Here is a 20,606-nt window from a genome sequence, read left to right on the forward strand (position 1 = left end):
GTTTGTTATGAGTCTTATTTTCAAAAATCAAGTATATTTTCCCTGGAAGGGCAAGGCCATATGGTTTTAAAACTGAAACTATTGAAAGAAGGAAACGAAGCTGCCAGGTTGTGAACGTTTGAACAGACACCGGCGGTCACTGTGCTTTCAGTTATATTTGGCAATTCAGAAAAACCGAAGTGCTGCTTCTTGAAATAACAGGGGCGTTTATGACACTGCATTATCGTAAAATAAGTATAATGTGGTAAAGGCTGGGGAGATGCTGTAGGGATAGTGCTCCTTGCCACCAAGCCTGCTCACCCGAGTTCAATACCAGAAACCTGCATGGTAGAAGGAGAGACGGAACTTCTGAGCTCTCTACACGTGTGCCACGGAACATGTGCACCCCTCAAACACACGAGAGAAAGAGGGATGGGGGGTGCAAGTGTATTTAGCACCGAATGAGTGGTGCTTCATTCCAAGTGCTGTCTTGTGACTGGCACTGTGTGGGGGCAAAGACAAGGTTACAGAGAGAATGTCACTTTTCCTGCAGTCTAGTTGGGAGCTTTCTCCAAGTCATAGTCCACATTACTTCCAACAATAAATATGGACATTTGATAATTAGTCACGGACTCTTCCCACATCTGCCAGTCATCTTCATTCGGCTTATCAGAAATAAATACTAGTTTGTCAGTGACTTAACTGTGGATGCTTCTTGTGAAATCTTAGCTGAATTTAGCTTCATGAGGCACTGTGAAAAGTGGAAAATTCAGATATTATTATGGGAGAACTTTTGAGTAATTTATGACTGATCATTAGTAGACACAACAGGTCTATTTCAGTAATAAATGGTGATCAATTTTCATCCAAAGTGAACTTGACCATTTTTTCTAATTTTCAAAGATCATGCAGTTGATCTTAATAAACTTAGAAAGGAAGATTTTATTTCAGTCCTCTCCTTTCAGGACTTTTAGCCTTACTATTTAATGCCTTTTCTAAATGGAAGCATCTATTGCAGACCAGGTTTTATTTGCTAATACATTTCTTAGTAAGTTAATTCTGAATAACATAAGCTAAAAGAGGCATTAACTCTGAGGTGCTCACCTGCTTCTGAAGGAAATAGTCCTAAATATTATAACAGTATTTCTTGGGGCAGTTTGGTGAAGTTACTACAAAAAAACAAATTTTCTTAAACACAATTAAATGATAAATTTCAAATGTAAAACACTGAAGTAGGCTATATTTACAAGAATAAAACTAAACAAAATATTTGTAATTTAAAAGTGTTGTAATTTTTAATTTGTTTGATTTGAGACAGGTCTCATGTGTAGCCCTGATCACCCTGGAACTTGCTGTATAACTGGGATGGCCTCAAACTCACAGCCTCCCAAATGAAGGGATTAAAGGCATACATGGCCATAACTTGAGTGTGTGTCTGTCTGTCTATGGGTTTCTAGTCATTTTTGATGTTTACTTTAAGTATGAATATTCAGTGAGAATTGTGCTCCTTACTAAGAATATTTCATAGGATAATTACATTTCTAATGAGTAGACATGAAAGTCTATAAATTTAAATAACACTTTTAAAGAGACATTATTTAGCATAACTTTAGTATTTTAAAACACTAGCACATTATTTGTCATTAGTATTTTACTACCTTTTTTGAATATTTATTATATACTGTGATTGCATGAATAGTTAAGAAAGCCAGATTTTTTTAGTAATAATTGTTAATGGCAGAAGCTGACTTCTGTATTCAGTCCCTTAGCCTTAATCTGCAGTCACACTACAGTGACATTAAGTCTCACTCAGCGCCTGTGATGCACTGCATATTCTCCAGGGTGCTTGGTGTGTACTTACAGTGCCGCTCTGACTAGCAGGAACAGACAGGCAGTGTTAGAGAGCACTGAGTCCTGTGGAAAGGGTCGAGGAGCGGCCTGCTTGTCAGTCACTGTTGCAGTTCTTAAAAGGAAGTACAGGCCAATCTTACTCAAATGCTTACTTTTGAATAAAATCATACTGGACACACCAGTGAGCCATGAGGACCGCTGACAGTGAGGAACTCACCTGCCTGGCAAAAGACAGTTGTGATCAAACAAGTGAGGGAGTTGTAGGAGGAGGGAGTCAGCAAGATGATGAGGATGCTGAGAAAGCTTAGAAGCCAGGTGCAGTTGGGTATGTGAAAACTGATCCAGGGTTGAGGCTGGGAGGTGGTGAAATTAGATTTTGAAGCTGCACCACATGTATGTCTTAATGGATGGTGTGGGGGTTGAGAAAAAGACAGAAGTCAGATGTATGTGTCGCACATTTCTGGGAACAAAAGTAAAGGTGTGTGACACATCAAATTTAACTATTAGATTTCTGCATGATGGTGAAATCCAGTAGAGTATCAAGTGCTGAGGTTAAACATGACACTGTTCTGCGATAGAATTAGGTTAGTTGGGGGATGGGCCTAGATAAAGAAGAGGGTTCATTCCAGCACCTAGAGGCTAGGGGAAGGAAAAGCCATCCTCAGAGGGAGTTGAAAAAAGTAACCAATGTTACTGTGTCCCAGAAGCTTAGAGGAGTAGCTAAAGCAGGGAGGGAGAGTGCTGCCTGCTTCCGTGTTGGCAGGGAGGCAGCACTGGCTTTACAAGATGCCTGTGCTAATAAGGCTCAACAATTTGTTACAGCCCAATCAGGATGATTTGAGATTTTAACACTGATGGTTTGTAGCAAAAGGAACCAGTAACTGGTGGTTACATCCAAACATTTATCCTGTGTTAAGAAAAAGAATGGCTGGAATGATGTAATTGAAGGCTTCAGAACTCGAGAGTGTAATGAACTGCTACAGTGTAATGAGAACTCAGAAGGGGGAGATGGTAGGCAGATGTGTGACTGAGAGTCACAGGAACTCCAGATTACTTTGGGGCTTATTTTGGTTTTTGTTGGTTTCAGAGAAGTAGGAAGTGACATCATCATCTAGGAATGATGGGAATGTTGCAGAGAGAGTAGAGAGCAAGCCTGTTTGTTATCCAGAAGTCTGGGAGTGCAAATGACCTAGAAAATAATGGCCCAAACACAGGAAATTCAACCAGCAATTTGAAGGTGTGTTTGAGTAGAGCTGGTAGAGTAATAGTGACACTTGAGTTCAAACTGAGAGTGAACAAGAAGTATTCTCAGTGACAGCCATGATGAGGGATAGTGGAGACAGCCGATGATAGAGTCTTGAAGCTGGACTCATAAGAACAGTTTCAGTTTAAGGCTAGTAATAAGAACCTGAGGGAATGCTCAAGAACAAGCTCTCTGAGATAGTGTTAGTCGTATTTATCTGTACTGTGGATTTCTTCTCTTCCTAAATGCATTGAATGGAATATGGATGAAGATGCTGTAGAGGAAAGTTACAGTGTCCATGCGTACATGCTGTGTGGTTAATATGTTCACCTGGCAGAACAGATGCTTGAGTAAAGCCCCCTCCATCCTGGGTGACCCTCAGACATAGCCTAATTCTATAGAAGGCATAGTTGGCAAAATCAGTGTCGACATTTCCCTCACACAATGGGAGGAGGCTGGGCACTCAAGGCAGGGCTGGCGCAGCGTTCTCCTTTTGTGGAAGCCAAGCTTTAGACTAACCAAGGTTTTCTCTAGCAAAGGTCAATGTGAGGTGCCAAGGAGGAGATATTACACCCCAAATCTGCAATAAACAGCACTGTTTAACTCAAATTGCTTAATTTTATGCTTTCCTAAAATTTTAGCGAAGATTTATATGCTGTCAGACATGCCAAACAATGATTATATTTTCATTTCCAGGGGAATTTTGGTGAAGTATATAAGGGCACACTAAAGGATAAAACTCCTGTTGCTGTTAAAACATGCAAAGAAGATCTTCCTCAGGAATTAAAAATAAAGTTTTTACAAGAGGCCAAGTGAGTTCTTTAAAGTGATGTAAAGTGTGTGTTCATAACTCATTACACTTAACGCTCTGCTGTATTAAATCTGTTGAGGTAAGTTTGAAGACATCCCTAAGCTGTCATTGCCAAGTCAGCAATGTAGCCTTTTTGTTGTGGGAAGCTTCTTGTTTGAGCTAGTCTGGAGACCAGGTAAGCAGGCATGGTAGCCATCATCAGCAGTGGAACCATTCTCTGCACTCTTGAAATTTGCCCCCTTTTTTCCTCATCTTACATAAATGTTGGACACAGTGCTGTAGTTATATGTATAATAAAGCATATTTAAATAGCATGCATTCTATATACCTTTTGCTATGTCTTCACTATCTCTGTATTGCAGACAATTAAAACATGTCTGCTATTTATAAAATCAGGCATACCGATTACATATTTAAAACTGAAACTATAATTGAATAGTGCGTGCTAGACATGAGGGTGGAAGATGGATGAAGTTATGGTGGGCAGTGAGGACAAGGACAGCGGCAGGGAGAGCGCCTGAGCTTCTGGCATGAATCTTTTAGTGCACATCACCCGTGAGGGTCTAAAACGTCTGTGGGCGTAGGCTCCGTGAAGTATTAAGGATTAATTATTGTCTGAGAAACAAAGCTGCAGTCTTCTCATGCGCAGTACTGGAAATGCATTTGCTGAGAGGTGCGCTTGTGTTACTGAATTCGAAGTCCTGCTGCTGACGCTCCGTGGATTCTTAGGGTGAAGAGCTATGCTGAACATTGCTTTAAACATTATTATTGCTTTCAAACTTCCTTTTAACTGAAATCATGAAGTTTGATTTAGAAATGTAAGTCCTGTCCATTCGTGCTTTTGAGTATTCTTCATAGGTATCAGTCACATCATGTGGTTAGAGGTTCTGTGTAGGGTCCTTATTAACACCTTCCAGCCTTATAAAAAACATTTTATATTAAAGTCAAATATTCCTGAAACTTGAATTTTAATTTCTATTAGAATTTTACTAAGTCATTGACAGTATTTTCTTTGTTTTTACATTTTTACAAATAACAATATATTTTTATCTAAAATGTTTATCTTTGAGTTCTTTATTTGAATATGCACAAAACATAGTTTTTCTCTAGTTATTTTTTTTTCATTTTCATAGGAAAGAATGCAGAAATTTTTCCACTGGAGTGAATATAATGTCAGGGTAAAAGGGGTCTAAGGGACTTGTTCCATTTTAGCCCATGTCTGAAGTCCCACTAACAATCCTTTCTTGCTTTATAACCTCTACTGAAATGCTCCACGCTGAGTCAGCTTCAGCCTATGTTAAAACTATATTTGATTCTTCTATTAGCCCTTTTTAAAAAAATTGTTTCTGCCATATGAAACTAATCATGTAGTTAAGCAATGTCTGTAATAATCACCACTGTGGGGTAATTTGGGGCTGACTGACACTGGATGTTCTGAAGTGAGTTTCATGTGTTCTTCCTACTGCCCCCGATAATTAAGCATTTGCAGTGAGTATCAATTTTAAATCAACATCTAAGGATGATCAGTTCATTTTCACGTATGATGTGCCACCCATATTCATCAATACTTGCTGATAAGCATCCCACTTACTAGAATTTGAAAATACATTGATGTTTTAAAATTGAGTCGTGAAATTAAAGTGTATTCTAATTGCATACATTGTTCATTATCATAAATTAAAGCTTTGTTTTGTTCAACTGATAAGCTTACATACTTTTTTCTCATCTAGAATTCTCAAGCAATATGACCACCCCAATATTGTCAAACTTATAGGCGTGTGCACACAAAGACAGCCTGTGTACATCATTATGGAGCTGGTCCCAGGTAATGCCATTTGAAAGGTATATTTGATGACATTTTAATGTCATGTTTTATTGCCTTTTTATATTCAGTCTCTGTGATATTTCTTTGTAAAGTTTCCAAGGAGTCTTGCATAACATTTTCCTGATAACAAAGCCTGCATATATACTCAGTGTTTTTATAGGGCCATACCATGTTTCTATTTTCTAGAAAATGTCAGCCAACATTTTGGAGACAGATTTACTAGAGAGTAGTTACACGTGGAGTTTATGTGTAAAAAGATGCTGAGGAAAACTGAGTGTCAGTGTGACTTTGTCAGCACTGCTAGTGACGCCTGGTGCTTGCTCCTTGTATGTCATTCCAGAGTTCATCCCTATGCTCTCTGATTGAAACCCCCTGGTCTCTGTGGTCACGCAGGACGTTGGTGCTTCTCATGGGTAGATGATCAGTGAGTGAACTCCCAGGGAAGCTTCGTGTCTCTATGACAACCACAGACTGGCATAGTATGTTTGTGTTCTGCTTTTCTGTCTTCTGTCGTTGACAAGTAAACTGAACTTTGGCTTTGACAGTTCTAGTGCTTCATAACCAAAAAGGGTTTTGCTTTCCTCTTCACTTACCTTCTTTTAAAAGACGACCTTAAAGGAATATGAAAGTATATGTGACTGTGATTAAAATACTTGGACTAAACACAATGTTGTAGGTTCCTTGCTCAATAGGTTCTATAAAATGTTTGTACAGTTTAGGGTCAGCATCCTGAGGTGCAGAAGGTAGGTCTAGGGCTGTGGGAGATACTTCCAGAATGCTTAGCTTCGGCAGCTGGGCTGCACTCATTGCCGTGGAAGAAAGGTTTAGCTGTGTCAGCTGAGAAAAGCCAGGCAGGTTCAGCAGTGCAGTGGCAAGTTGACCCACCTTTGCACGCCGCAGCGCTTGCTCATCACGTCCCTGTTAGAGTACCTGTGATGCTACTCACTCCTCAGTCACCGACTGTCCCTGCCCCGACTGTAACACACTCCCCTTTGTAAAATGTGTCGTTTATCAGACCTAAATGTTTAGTCTGCTTTCTTTCCTTGTTTTCTTTTTCCTTTCTCTGTTTTGCAATCAGTCCCCAAGCACATTCCGATGATGGAGGTGTGTGCTTACTTTGAGATGTGATGAAAGCTCAGCAGTGTGACCCATTCAACGTGATGCCCTCTGAAGTGATGAGTGTGAGGCCTAACAACCCTGAGTAGCTAGGAGCTGGGAAGGGTTCACTTCTCACCTCACTGTAGTGTCCGTTAGAAGCTGAATCTTCTGTCATGTTGCTGACTTTTTCATTTTCCTGTATTCATCTTTTCTAATTTTTTTCTGCTACGTTGCCAGTGTTTCTCGACTTGTCCAAAACTGAAATAATCTGCTTGTTTGTGTCCTCTGCTGGTTTTGATCAGTTTCCTCAGTAAGTGTTCAAACCACTCACCTGGAGTTGTATCTGCCTCCGTGTGAATGGGCCTGTAGCGGAGGAGAAGTCGGCCGATTGCCTGCTTTGTCCAGTGTCCCTGTTCCCTGTCTGCACAGCCTCAGTAGGTTTCAGTGAGGCTCTCCTTGTTGAGCAGCCTTCCTGTGGGAGCCCAGTCTACAGAGCTACCCTATCAGGAGGAAACAGAACAGCATGGCCCCTTGTACCTTCTGAAGTACAGTCTCTGGGCTGAAGCTGCCTCCCAAGCATGTGGAGTGTAAGCAGACTAATGAAATGGGTTCCTCCCCAAACCCTGCAACCTATGCTGATGTTTGTGAAGCCTGTCAGCACACACATGTATGCCATGTATATGTGCTGAAAACAGTAAGTCCTTGAAATGAACAGAAAAGGAGAGCTGTCCGAAATTTTTAAAAATGTTAAATTGTTTATTTTTAAAAAGGTAAAAACCCTATTAATTTTCTAAATGGCTCACAAAACGTGTAATACTTAATTTGTGATTAAGAGGTAAGAAAGGGGGAATTTTAAGTAAACTTAGGTAGGTGTTTATTTTCTAGTTGTTCTCGACTAAGAAAAAGCCATTAACTCTTTTCCTATAGTGATGATGGTGATGATGATGATTATTTTAATTTAAGGAAACCTAATTCCTTAAGTGTGAGAAAAGTCCACAGAATGGCAACTAGGGGATAATCCCTCTCTACACTTTGTAGTTTAATATAGAGGTCTGATAGAAAGCAAACGGTTGTTAGGGTCATGTGTTCAAGTAAGCTTCACCTTCTGTTTAATGCTGTAAAGTATTAATGGCTCTCCAAAAGAAAGAGAAACCATGATTGTTACCAGTCTCTTGAGAATGGATGGGGACCGAGAGTTGGCCTAGCATGTGTTGGACCCTGGTCTGTCTGTGAAAAAGGTGACTGTTAGGTGGAGAGGAAGACAAGAGGAGAAGATAACCTCTGCTGTGACAGGTGCCACTGTAGCAGCCGCGACTTCGTGGCCTGCGCATGCGCAATGCCTACAAGGCCCTGGCTGCAGCTCTGAAACTGTGCCAAATGTAAAGCTCCTCTAAGTGGCCTGCTCAGCATCAGCCATGCATGTGTCTGAAATGCAGTCAGTGCTAAACTTTAATTCACTTAATTTTAACTGATTTAAGTTTAAAATTTTATACTCTTTGTAAAGAACTTCTAAGAATATTTGGGACAACTTAAGCATTTGAATCTACTTTCAGTTCTAAGTTTTACTAAATCTAAATGTCAGTCAAATCTTTAAAATGAAAATGTGCTTATAAATTTTAAAATATAATACGTATTTAAAATATAAGACTAACTTTAAGTTTTAAATTACTGTTTGTATCATAGTATGCCTTGGACTGCGATGGTTAAAAGGTTTTCTAAGATATCACTGGAGGGTGGAGAGATGACTCAGCTGTTAGAGGCTAGGCTCTCGCCAGAGAGATACCAAGGGGCGCCGCCCAGTACACAGGCGTGTAGTAGATGAATCGAGAAACTGTCAGAATCATAGCGTCAGAGTACAGCGTCCTGTGGCCTGTACGTACGTATAGTTGAAATAGCTTTAACTTTTAGTAGATCTTGAATCTGGATATTAATATCATTTGGCTTTTTGTTTAACTTGTATTCTTATTTATTATTAGAGAAGAAGTTCCTTAGAAAATATCAATAAGCTGAATCAGTGCGGATAGGCACAAAGGGACGTGCTTGTCTTTGAATAGATGTGTTCGGCAGCTCATGGTGTGCGACAGTTAACTTACTTGATGTGTCCAGAAACGATGAGCGCTCTCCATGTTTCTTTTGTAGGAAAGTCGGACAAAGCACGGTGGGTGGGGCCGACAGTGCTTCCGGGCCTGTCCCGCCTCCTAATGGGCTAGAAATAGAACACGCAGCTCCCTCCACAATTTATCTCCTTTCTCGTCACCCTTTCCTGCAGGAGGTGATTTCCTGTCCTTTCTGAGGAAGAGGAAGGATGAACTAAAGCTGAAGCAGTTGGTGAAATTTTCCTTGGACGTTGCTGCTGGCATGTTGTATCTCGAGGGCAGAAACTGTATCCACAGGTAAGGAGAGCCAGTCAACAGCATTCCCACGTTTGTGAGCACAGTCCGAGAAAAGGAACCCATTGTCAGGAATGCTAAATAGAATTCTCCCGTAAGACTCACATGCCGCGTTTCATACCTGTGTGAAAGCATTCTTTGGTAGTGTAACAGAAACACTTGATTCCGCCTCTTATAGTACCTGCTCAGATTAACCTCTGAGTTAGAATTCCCTTTATTGTAATCAAGCCTGCCGTGACTGCACTAAAGCCACAAAATGGCTTCACGTGTTGCTGAATGTCATTTTCCAAAATGATGAGAGAACGTAAGACTAGAAGGGCAGTTCCCTCTGTTCTCGTGTGTTCTTTTCCTGCTCCTGCTTGTCTGAGGCAGGCTTTCCCTGTAACCCTTGGCCATCTCACTATGTAGACCAGGTTAGCCCCGAACTCCAAGAGATGGACCTGCTTCTGCCTACCCAGTGCTGGATTAAAGAGGCATGCCTCCTTGCTCAGCTATAACAATGATTCTTAGCTGTGAAGATGGCCAAGGTAAAAGATTTAGAATGGGTTTCAAAGGGGGTTTTAGAAAACTATCTGATTTTGCATAGTGGCCTGGTCTTCCTGCTTCACAGCTTATGGTGTTTAGTTGTTATTTTTTTTTAAGATTTATATATTTTATTGTATATGTATGAAGGGGGCATCCAGTCCCCTGGGACTGAGTTACAAATGGTTATGAGCAGCTGTGTGCATGAACAGTCCAAGAGCAATAAGAGCCCTTCACCCCTGAGTGACCTCTCTAGCCCCTAGATTGTGGTTTTGTTTGAAGCCTAGATTTACTATGGAATGCCGTGTACCTTGAGACCTGTTTAAACAATTTGGGCCACATCTCAGAAGTGGTTAAGTGTGCATGAGGAAAATTATGCAAAGAGCTGGTGCAGATTTTACATGATGGAGAAGAGCCTTACCACACAGCACACACTGGAGGAGGGTTAGAGCCGCGCCCCAGTGCCGCAGCCCTTGCCTGCTGCTTTTATTTCTGCACTGGCTTTTGACTGAGGTTTCTCATCACACAGCCTTGACTTGATGCTGCCCTGAGAGTATTGTTTCGGCATTGTGAGGAGGATAGAGAGTCACAGCCAAACTCTAGCACAGACTAACAACAGTGTCCAGTAGTTGCTTTTACTTTGTAAAAACAACAGTGTGGATACTGTATACCCAGAAAATAACACGGCTATGACTGAGCCATAGCACTGCACCTCTGCCTTCCTTTGTATAGAGATGTACCAAGTCACCTGTAGAGATTTTTAAGTCGTAACAAACAAACAAGCTAGAGTAAACCAAATTAAAAGTATAAAAACATAAGAGGTCTTGCTCTCATATTTTATAATTTTTTATGAGATTTTAAGTTATTTTATGTATCAAACATTCCATCTGATACTCTTAGGGCTTGTTCTATTAGGCCGTTTATGGCTATAGGTCTTAAGTAATATACATCACTAAAATTACTTTAGTCATTTGCAATTTGTCTCTAGTATGCTGTGTATACCTCCCCACCTCCACACTGGGGGCTGGACCTAGACCTCCCGTGTACAGGCAAGGGCTCTGCCACTGACTTCTGTCCTAAACCCTCAGTCAGGCCATGCTAATCTTTAATTTTGAGTGTGCTGCATTTGGGGGAACCATTGCTTTTATTTCATATTATTTACAATGATAACTTGCAAGAGAATGACTTTTTAATCATTAGAAATAAAAAGATTCTAGATTACAGAGGGCAACGACATTTAATTTTTTGTTCCTTTGTCTAAATTCTAACATTATATGTTGTAATGTAGTTGTTCATTTTTCATTTACATATTTCCATGTTTTCACATGCTTTTGAAAACCATTGTTTGTTAGACCTTTCAGAGCAGTTATGTGCACTTGCTTAGACTTGCTTAGCTGGGGAGGTTGTGCTGTTGAACCCTTTGAACAGTGTCACTGAGAGTAGGTGTATTAAATAGGCCTCAGAGTTAATGGCAACCTTCAGTGTTTGGTTTTGGCTGTCTGTGGTAAGTGTTGAGAAACACAAGATCTGTAACAAGGTTCAGTAATTAATTAGTCACAACTAGTAATCATTAGCATAAAAGCCCCAATTTGGTCATTCTTGGCATTCTGTAACCTTCTGTCTTTATTCTCATAAATATATTTCTAATGTTTAATCTTTGACATGATTTTACTAACCTAATATCATAATAGTGTATTATTTTCTGTGATCACAGCCCTTGAGTTTTTCTAATGCACCTTTTATTTCCCTTGCTAATCATGAGAATAAGGTGATTTCATATCTACAACAGACATTGTTTTTTTTTTTTAAAAAAAAAACTGAAATGAATTCTTTTTTCTTCCCATTTTACTCCAGCAATCTATGTCATTGTAGGGAGATAATGAACCACTCTTTGCGTTGCAATTTTAATAGTCACGGTCTGCACCTAAGAGCCGTGTTCACATTACCAGCCTGGGGAGCTGTTTCTCTGGGAGAAGCAGTAATCAGAGTATAGTCAACTCGCTGTATAGTAAAAAACAGTCAGGGCACATTATCAAAGAAATACCAAAAATATGTGTACAGATTTCCATGAGGGAGGTTTTTTCATTTGTAATAATTTATGATGGGGATATTATAAAAATTAATTTAAATATAGAAATTTTGATGAAATTTTATTATTAGTTTTCAAATAATAAGGAAATCACTGAGTCTCTTTTTTTTTTTTTTTTTTTTTTTTTTACATCCGAAATGGAGTTTCCTCTCTGCACTTTCCAACAAGTCCCTCTGCACCACCCCTCCCATTGTTACTGTACATACACATAGAAACATAGTGGTTAATTATGGGGAAAAAAGAAGTTGATTTCTCTTACTGATAATTTTGTGATTCTTAGCATTTAAACATCAAATTAGCCCTCCGCTGACTGTCCCAGGTCTGGCTGCCTGGAACTCTCAGGGCACAGGTCGCAGTGCTGCCTGGGAACAGACACTTCCAGCCCAAGGTCAGGGCCAGCCCAGCTGCATCAGGACTGAGCACTGCCATCAGAACCCACAGCCTACCCAGAGAGCCGAACACCCAGAAGCAATCACCCTCCAGAGACCACAGACCCACAGGAGAGACGAGCTCCAGTGAGAGACAGCAAGGTCACCTAGCATCACCAATAACAAGATGACTAGAGGCAAGAAACAGAAACCAGGACAACCTGCAACATCAGAACCCCGTTCTCCTGGCGATTCCTCAGAAAATTGGACATAGTACTACCTGAAGATCCAGCTATTCCACTTCTAGGCATATACCCCAAAGACACTCCAGTATACAACAAAGACGCATGCACCACAATGTTCATTGCAGCTCTATTTATAATAGCCAGAAGCTGGAAAGAACCCAGATGTCCTTCAGTAGATGAATGGATACAAAAATTGTGGTACATTTACACAATGGAGTACTACTCAGCCACCAGAAACAATGACTTAACCAAATTCTTAAGAAAATGGTTGCATCTAGAGAATATTATCCTGAGTGAGATAACCCAGTCACAAAAGAACAGACATATTATGCAGTCACTGATGGTGGGATGCTAACCCCAGAGGCTCGGACTGCCCCAGAAACAACTCACAGACTGTGTGAAGTTCAAGAAGAAAAGAAAACAAAACAAAAAAAAAAAAAAAAAACATTTTGCTCAATCCTTACACACCAAGAAAACGTTGACTAATTCCAGGTTACATCCTGTTTTACATGTACTTTTTGCTCATTGTAACTAGTAAGACCTTAATGCAGAGTATCAAACCTTAAAAAAAGAAAAAAAAAAAAAGCCAAGCACTGACAAAAATGTATTTGTATACATTTATGCAAAAATGTTTAAAATTTTTTCTTTTATCTTTGTTTTTTAAAATAAAGTTAAAAAAAAAGAACCCATTTCTCTACCACAGCAAATATTGAATATCCCAACTCACCAGAAAAATAACAAGATTTAGACTTAAAATCATACTTAATGATGATGATGGAGGCCCTTGAGAAGCACATAAATAACACACTTAAAAAAATATGAGAAAGCCAGGAGAACACATGCAAACAAGTTGAAGCCCTTAAAGAGGAAACACACACACACACACACACACACACACACACACAAAACACAAAAATCACTTAAAAGAGCTAAAGCAAACCACAAAGAAACAGGTGAAGGAATTGAAAACAGAAATAGAAACAATGAAAAAAAAAAACCACTAAAGGAGACAACCCTGAAGTTGGAAAATACAGGAAAGATATCAGGAATTATTGACGCAAGTATCACCAACAGAACACAAGAGATGGAAGACAGAATCGCAGGAGCAGAAGATACCATAGAAAACACTGACACAACAGTCAGAGAAAATGTAAAAGTCAAAAACTTCTAAACCAAAACGTCCAGGACATGATGAGAAGACCAAACCTAAGGATAATAGGTGTAGGAGAGAGAGAAAACTTCCAACTTAAAGGCCCAGTAAATATCTTCAAGATAACTTCTTTAACCTAAAGAAAGAGATGACCACAAACATACAAGATACCTACAGAATCCCAAATAGATTGGACCAGAAAAGAAATTCTTCCTGACACATAATAGCCAAAACAATAAATGTCCAAAACAAAGAAAGAATACTAAAAGCAGTACAGGAAAAAGGACAGGTAACATATAAAGGCTGATCCAATCAGAATTACACCAGACCTTTCAACAGAGACTATAAAAGCTAGAAGATCCTGGACTGACATCATACAGACACTAAGAGAACACAAGTGTCAGCTCAGGTTACTTTATTCAGCAAAACTCTCAATTACCATAGATGGAGAAAACAAGATATTCCAGGACAAAAACAAATTTACACAATATCTGTCTACAAATCCAGCTTTACAAAGGATAATAGATGGAAAACTCCACCACAAAGAGGGAACATCGCCCTAGGAAAAGCAAGAAACTAATCTTCTTGTAACAAACCCCAAAGGAAAAAAAGCACACAAACATAATTCTACCTCTAACAACAAAAATAACAGAAACAACAATCACTATACCTTAATATCTCTTAACATCAGTGGACTCAGTTCCTCAATAAAACGACACAGACTATCAGACTGGATACGTACACAGGATCCAGCATTTTGCTGCATACAGGGAACTCAGCAATAAATACAGATACAACCTCAGAGTAAAAGGCTGGGGAAAAAATCTTCCAAGCAATTGGTCCCAAGAAACAAGCTGGAGTAGCCATCCTAATATTGAATAAAATAGATTTTCAACCAAAAGTCATCAAAAAAGATAAGGAAGAACACTTTTTACTCATTAAAGGAAAAATCTATCAAGATGAACTCTCAATCCTGAACATCTGTGCTCCAAATACAAGAGCACCCACATTCATAAAAGAACCTCTGCTAAAGCTTAAAGCATATATTGCTTCACACATAATAATAGTGGGAGACTTCAACACGCCACTCTCATCAATGGACAGATCATGGAAGCAGAAACTGAACAAAGACTCAGTGAAACTAATAGAAGTTATGAACCAAATGGATTTAACAGACATCTATAGAATATTCTATTCTAAACCAAAGGATATACCTTCTTCTCAGCATCTCATGGTACCTTCTTCAAAATTGACCATATAGTCACAAAAAAGCCTCTACAGATACATTTCTAAATCACTCAAAGACCCTACAAAGAAAGAGAACTTTAGACCAATTTCCTTTAAGAACAGTGATGGAAGAATACGCAATAAAATTCTTACAAACCGAATCCAAGAACACATTAAAACAATCATTCACCATGATTAAGTAGGCTTCATCTCAGGGCTGCAAGTATGGTTCAATATATGGAAATATCAATGTAACCCACCATATTAAACAAACTAAAAAAAAAAAAAAAAAAACAAAAAACAAAAAAAAAACACACACACACATGATCATCTCTCTAGATGCTAAGAAAGCATTTGACAAAATTCAACACTCCTTCATGTTAAAAGTTTTGGAAAGATCAGGAATTCAAGACTCATACTTAAACATAGTAAAAGCAATGTACAGCAAGCCAGTAGCTAACACCAAACTAAATGATGAGAAACTTGAAGCAATCCCACTAAAATCAGGGACTAGACAAGACTGACTACTCTCTCCCTACCTATTCAATATAGGACTGGAAGTACTAGCCAAAGCAATCAGACTGAAGTCAAAATATCACTCTTTGCAGATGATACGATATTATACTTAGGTAACCCCAAAAATTCTACCAGGGAACTTCTACAGCTGACAAGCAACTTCAGCAAAGTTTCTGAATATAAAATTACTTGAACAAATCAGTACCCTTCCTTTACACAAAAGATAACCAGACTGAGAAATAAAATAGAGAATCAACACCCTTCGCAATAGTCACAAAGAATATATAATACTCTGGGGTGATGCTAACCAAGCAAGTGAAGGATCTGTATGACAGGATCTTCAAGTCTCTGAGGAAGGAAATTGAAGAATGTGGGAAGAAGTCCCATGCTCATGGATTGGAAGGATCAACTTAGTAAAAATGCCCATTTTACCTAAGGCAATCTACAGGTTTAATAAATCCCCATCAAAATTCCAACTCAATTCTTCATAGAATTAGAAAGAGCAATTTGCAGATTTGTTTTTGTTTTAAATAATAAAAAAACTCAGGATTGTGAAGTAAATTCTCAGCAATAAAAGAACTTCCAGGGGAATCACCATCCTGACCTCAAGCTGTATTACAGATCAATCATGATTTAAAAAAACAAAACAAAACAAAACTGACTGTGTATTAGTATAGAGACAGGCCGGTAGATCAGTGGAATAGAATCAAAGACCCAGAATTGAACCCACACACCTATATGGTCACTTGATCTTTGACAAAGGAGCTAAAAACATTCAATGGAAAAAGGACATCCTCTTCAACAAATGGTGCTGATTCAATTGGCAGTCAGCATGCAGAAAAATGCAAATTGATCCTTGCTTATTTCCTGTACAAAGCTCAAGTCCACGTGGATCAAAGATCTCCACATAACACCAGGTATAATGAAACTAATGAAACAGAAAGTGGGGAAGAGCTTAGAACACATAGGCATAGGGGAAATTTTCCTGAACAGAATACCAGTGGCTTATGCTCTAAGATCAAGAATCGACAAATGGGACCTCGTGAAATTACAATGCTTCTCTGTAAGGCAAAGGACACTGTCAAAGGGACAAACTGGCAACCACCATCTTTACCAATCCTACATCTGATAGAGGGCTAGTATCTAATTTATACAAAGAACTCAAGAAGTTAGACTGTAGAGAATCAAGTAATACTATTAAAAATGGAGTACAGAGCTGAACAAAGATTTCTTAATAGCCAAGAAGCACCTAAAGAAATGCTCAATATCCCAAGTCATGGAAATGCAAAATATAACAGCCCTAAGGTTCCACCTCACACCAATCAAAATGGCTAGGATTAAAAATTAAGATGCTGGCAAGGATGTAGAGAAAGAGGAACACTCCACTAATGTTGGTGGGATTGTAAACTGGTACAACCACTCTCTAAGTCAGTCTGGTGTTCCTCAGAAAATTGGACATAGTACTGCCTGAGGACCCAGCTATACCACTCCTGGGCATATAACCAAAAGAAACTCCAATATCTAACAAGGACACATGTTCCACCATGTTCATAGCAGCCTTATTTATAATATCCAGAAGCTGGAAAGAACCCAGATGTTCTTAGTAGATGAATGGATACAGAAATTGTAGAATATCTACACAATGGAGTACTACTCAGCTATTAAAAACAACTTCATAAAATTCCTAGGCAAATTGATGGAACTTGAAGCTATCATCCTGATTGAGGTAACCCAGTCACAAAAGAACATTTATGGTATGTACTCATTCATAAGCAGATATTAGTCCAAAAAGCTCAGAATACCCAAGAAACCATCTACAGAACTTATGAAGCTCAGCGAGAAGGAAGGCCAGAATATAGATGCCTCAGTTCTTAGAAGGATGGACAAAATGTTCATGGGAGGAAATAAAGGGACAAATAGAGGAGCAGGGATTGAAGACAAGATCATCCAGAGACTGCCTCATCAGGGGATCCACCCCATATGCATCCACCAAACCCAAGCACTATTGCTGATGCCAAGTAGTGCTTAGTGGCAGGAACCTGATATGGATGCCTTCTCAGAGGCTCTGCCAGAGCCATACTGATACAGAGGAGGATGCTTGCAGCTACCCATCAGACCGAACTGAGGAACCCAATGAAGGAGCTAGAGAAAGGACTGAAGGAGCTGAAAGGTTCTGCAACCCCATGGGAAGAACAAAATTGCCAACTAACCAAACCCATCACAGTTCCCAGGGACTAAAACACCAACCATTGAGCACACGTGGAGAGACCCATGGCTCCAGGTGCATATGCAGCAGAGGACAGCATTGTCTGGCATCAATGGGAGGAGAGGCCTTTGGTCCAGTGAAGGCTTGTTTTTCCAGGGTAGGGGAATACCAAGGTGTTGAGGTGGGAGAGGGAGCACCTTCATGGAGGCAATGGGAGGGGGAGAGGGGTGCAATTGGGGGAAAGGTATAACCTCTGAAATGTAAATACAGAGAATATCCAATCTAAAAAGAAATGATCAAGTTTGTTGATCTTTGTGTTGTACTTCATTAGAATACTTGATTTTTTTTAAATTGCTATTTGTTGCTGATTTAAATAGCACTTTAAATTCACTTTTGTTTGTAAATAGGAAAGAACTTACAGTACTTTTTGAAGTGGTTACAAGCATACTTCTCCCATTTTGAATTTATTTGAAATAATATTCTCATCATTGGCAAAAATCAAAACATTGATGAACTTGGAAACATAATAAAAATGTTTTGTGTCATGTAGTATCAAACATTCAACCAAGATTCAATTCTTGATAAATAAATTTAATTTAATTTCTATATATAAAAATACACAGGAATATTCATCTCCTTAGTGTATAAATTTTATTTGATTTTAAAAAGTCATAAGTATTTTAAATAAACTTTTTGTAAATTATCAGCTAATACTTGATATGTATATATAACGTACATGTTGGATATAGTAACTACTTATTAATATGTAGTATCTTTATCACCAGAGACATTTAAAACTAGCCTAGGGTTGTGGAAACAGTTTACGAGGCTCTGATCCACATGAATCTGCATGTTGGTGCCTTACCTGGGCAGACTGCATTTGGACAGTGTCTCCGTTATCCCAATGCCTCGGTATGCTCCTCTGTCTCGTTTAGGCTTTAGTACAAGATGGATGTCCATTGCCTAAAAGGTGGGACACCAGACATGCTCTGAGTATTGTGGGCTGTGTGAATGTGTATAAGCTTGATGAGACCTGTGTGTAAGCTCAGGATGTGCTTACACCTCAGAATGCACTGGAGTGTTTCAGTGCAGGGAACTTCAACCAGCTATGGAGTGTTTACTAAGTACTGGCCACTCAATAAGGGTGTTGGTGTCAGTGAAGACTTCCTGAGGGCAGGTTTTGTTTTTGGGAAAACAGAAAACAAACCCTGCAACCGTATCTGGCTCTTACAGGTTAATGACTAGGTTCTGACTCAATCCCAGCTTGGGTTCTTTCCCAGGTCACACAGAGGCTCCGTATGAGGTGCCTACCTTCCCTGGTAGAACCATCCACTAGATGTGAGGCCCAGTAGTGCACTGTGGGATGGACTGACTTATATCAGCCATTGGTTCATTTTCACACGTAAGAGCAGAGAGCATGCTGGAGCGTGTGCCATGGGGTTTTAGAGAGATGCTCCTGGAGGGTCATGGTGCTTTCTCTCTTAGCTCTCTCTAACAGGAATGGGAATCTTCTCCACTGTCTACCTCACTGCTAACTGGAAGCACAGGGTGGCCACAGATTTGTGAGAGAAATGAGCTGAGTACATGTACAGGACTCTTATTCCAACATTTCATTATCATTTTGAATATATTATTATGTTATTAGTTTTACCTTCTAAAGCAAATTTATCACACTGCAGCGAGAACTATTTAAATGTTGATAATTTAAATGTGTCAAAAGTATAAAGGTCCATCTTCAACTTAAATCATTTTTCTTAGTGTAATATGGTATTTGTATCTTACAAAAGATGTCACACAAACACGATTCTGAAAGTTCCTGCTGCCTTACTCACTGTCAGAGCTGTGACTTCTACTTGTCTTAACTAAGAAATTTTATTCACTTTCTCCTTAAAATCAAATGTGTATATAGGTTTTTCCAGGAATGAATGTGTGTGTGTGTGTGTGTGTGTGTGTGTGTGTGTCCAGGAATTAAAGTTATGCCTCCTTCATGTGCACCGCAGTCAGTGAGGTGTTGACCTGGGTTAGTGTCCTGGAGTGTGTACCCACCTTCAGAACAGAGAGCAGGGAGATTTAGGTGCAGAGTGCAGAGCTGGACTTTTTATTCATAGTTACTGATAGGAAAGGAATATTCTACAGCCCAGGAGTCTGAGGCAGGCCAGTGAACAGTCTGCAAGGACTTGAGAACAAGAAAGGGCTGAGAGCACCCTTCCTCAAGCCACCGCGCTGCTCGGCCAGTGCTGCCTGTCATTAGCAGAATGACAGAGAAGTTTGTGATGCGTCTGGCTCTTTGCTGTTTCTGACTTGCATTGGACACAGGGTCAGACAGGTGTTCTTATGCATCACAAACACTTGAGAAGCTAGGGTTGCTATTTTCGTCTTAAGGCTGTTGGGTGCCAGGGAGCGGAAACTGCTTACACTTGCAGATGTGTAAGGAAGCAGAATATCCTCTCTAAGTCACGTAGCTAGACTGAGAAGTACTGGAGCGTGGCAGCTGAGAATCAGCAGTGGACCAGAGCAGCATCACTCAGCATTGTGGTTGTCGTCCTCTAGTTGCTTCCTTTTGCTCTGAAGACCATGTTCCTGTTCTCCATGGCCAAAGGACTCTGAATTGACATTCGTCTCAAGATACCCTTGTAGGTTATGCTTAGCATACCTACAGGTGACTATGTGCTCAAATTACAAATTCTCGCTGATCTTCCTCTTTCATCAACAGTGTATCCAGGCAGGAACTGTCTGCAGGCTCACAGGAGTGGCAAGGCCAACCTCTGCCTGTCAAAACATTGTTTCCAAGGAATGGGATCCAGGCTAAGCTCCCCAAATGGCTGCCACATACTAAGCATCATCACTCTAACTAAAGGCTCCTCATTCCCTGCGTCTTGGTTTATTTGGGTTGGTACCATTTGTCTCTATAGGACAGAGTGAACACAAAAGACTATTTTGGGAGTTAGAGAGATGGCTCAATGGTTCAGTGTTTGCTGTGCAATTTTGAGGGTGAGTGCCCCCATCCCAGCACCACATAACAGGTGGGTGTCTTCAAAAGCTCAGTTCCAGTGCCTTCCTTTTTCTAGCCTTAGTGTGCAAAAGGT

General features: G+C 39.8%; 1 protein-coding gene across 2 annotated transcripts in view; it reads left to right on the forward strand.

Annotated features, from left to right (window-relative positions):
- FER (FER tyrosine kinase) overlaps positions 1-20,606 on the forward strand; it is a 233,664-nt gene that overhangs the window by 175,249 nt on the left and 37,809 nt on the right. For both annotated transcript variants that reach the window (XM_080932834.1, XM_080932835.1), the window contains exons 14-16: positions 3,770-3,885; positions 5,615-5,709; positions 9,077-9,200. In XM_080932834.1, the coding sequence (XP_080788960.1) occupies positions 3,770-3,885; positions 5,615-5,709; positions 9,077-9,200 (335 nt within the window). The remainder of the gene's footprint in view (positions 1-3,769; positions 3,886-5,614; positions 5,710-9,076; positions 9,201-20,606) is intronic.

This window comes from Micromys minutus (assembly GCF_963924665.1).
Source record: "Micromys minutus genome assembly, chromosome: 19".
In the NCBI taxonomy this organism is placed as follows: Eukaryota; Metazoa; Chordata; class Mammalia; order Rodentia; family Muridae; genus Micromys; species Micromys minutus.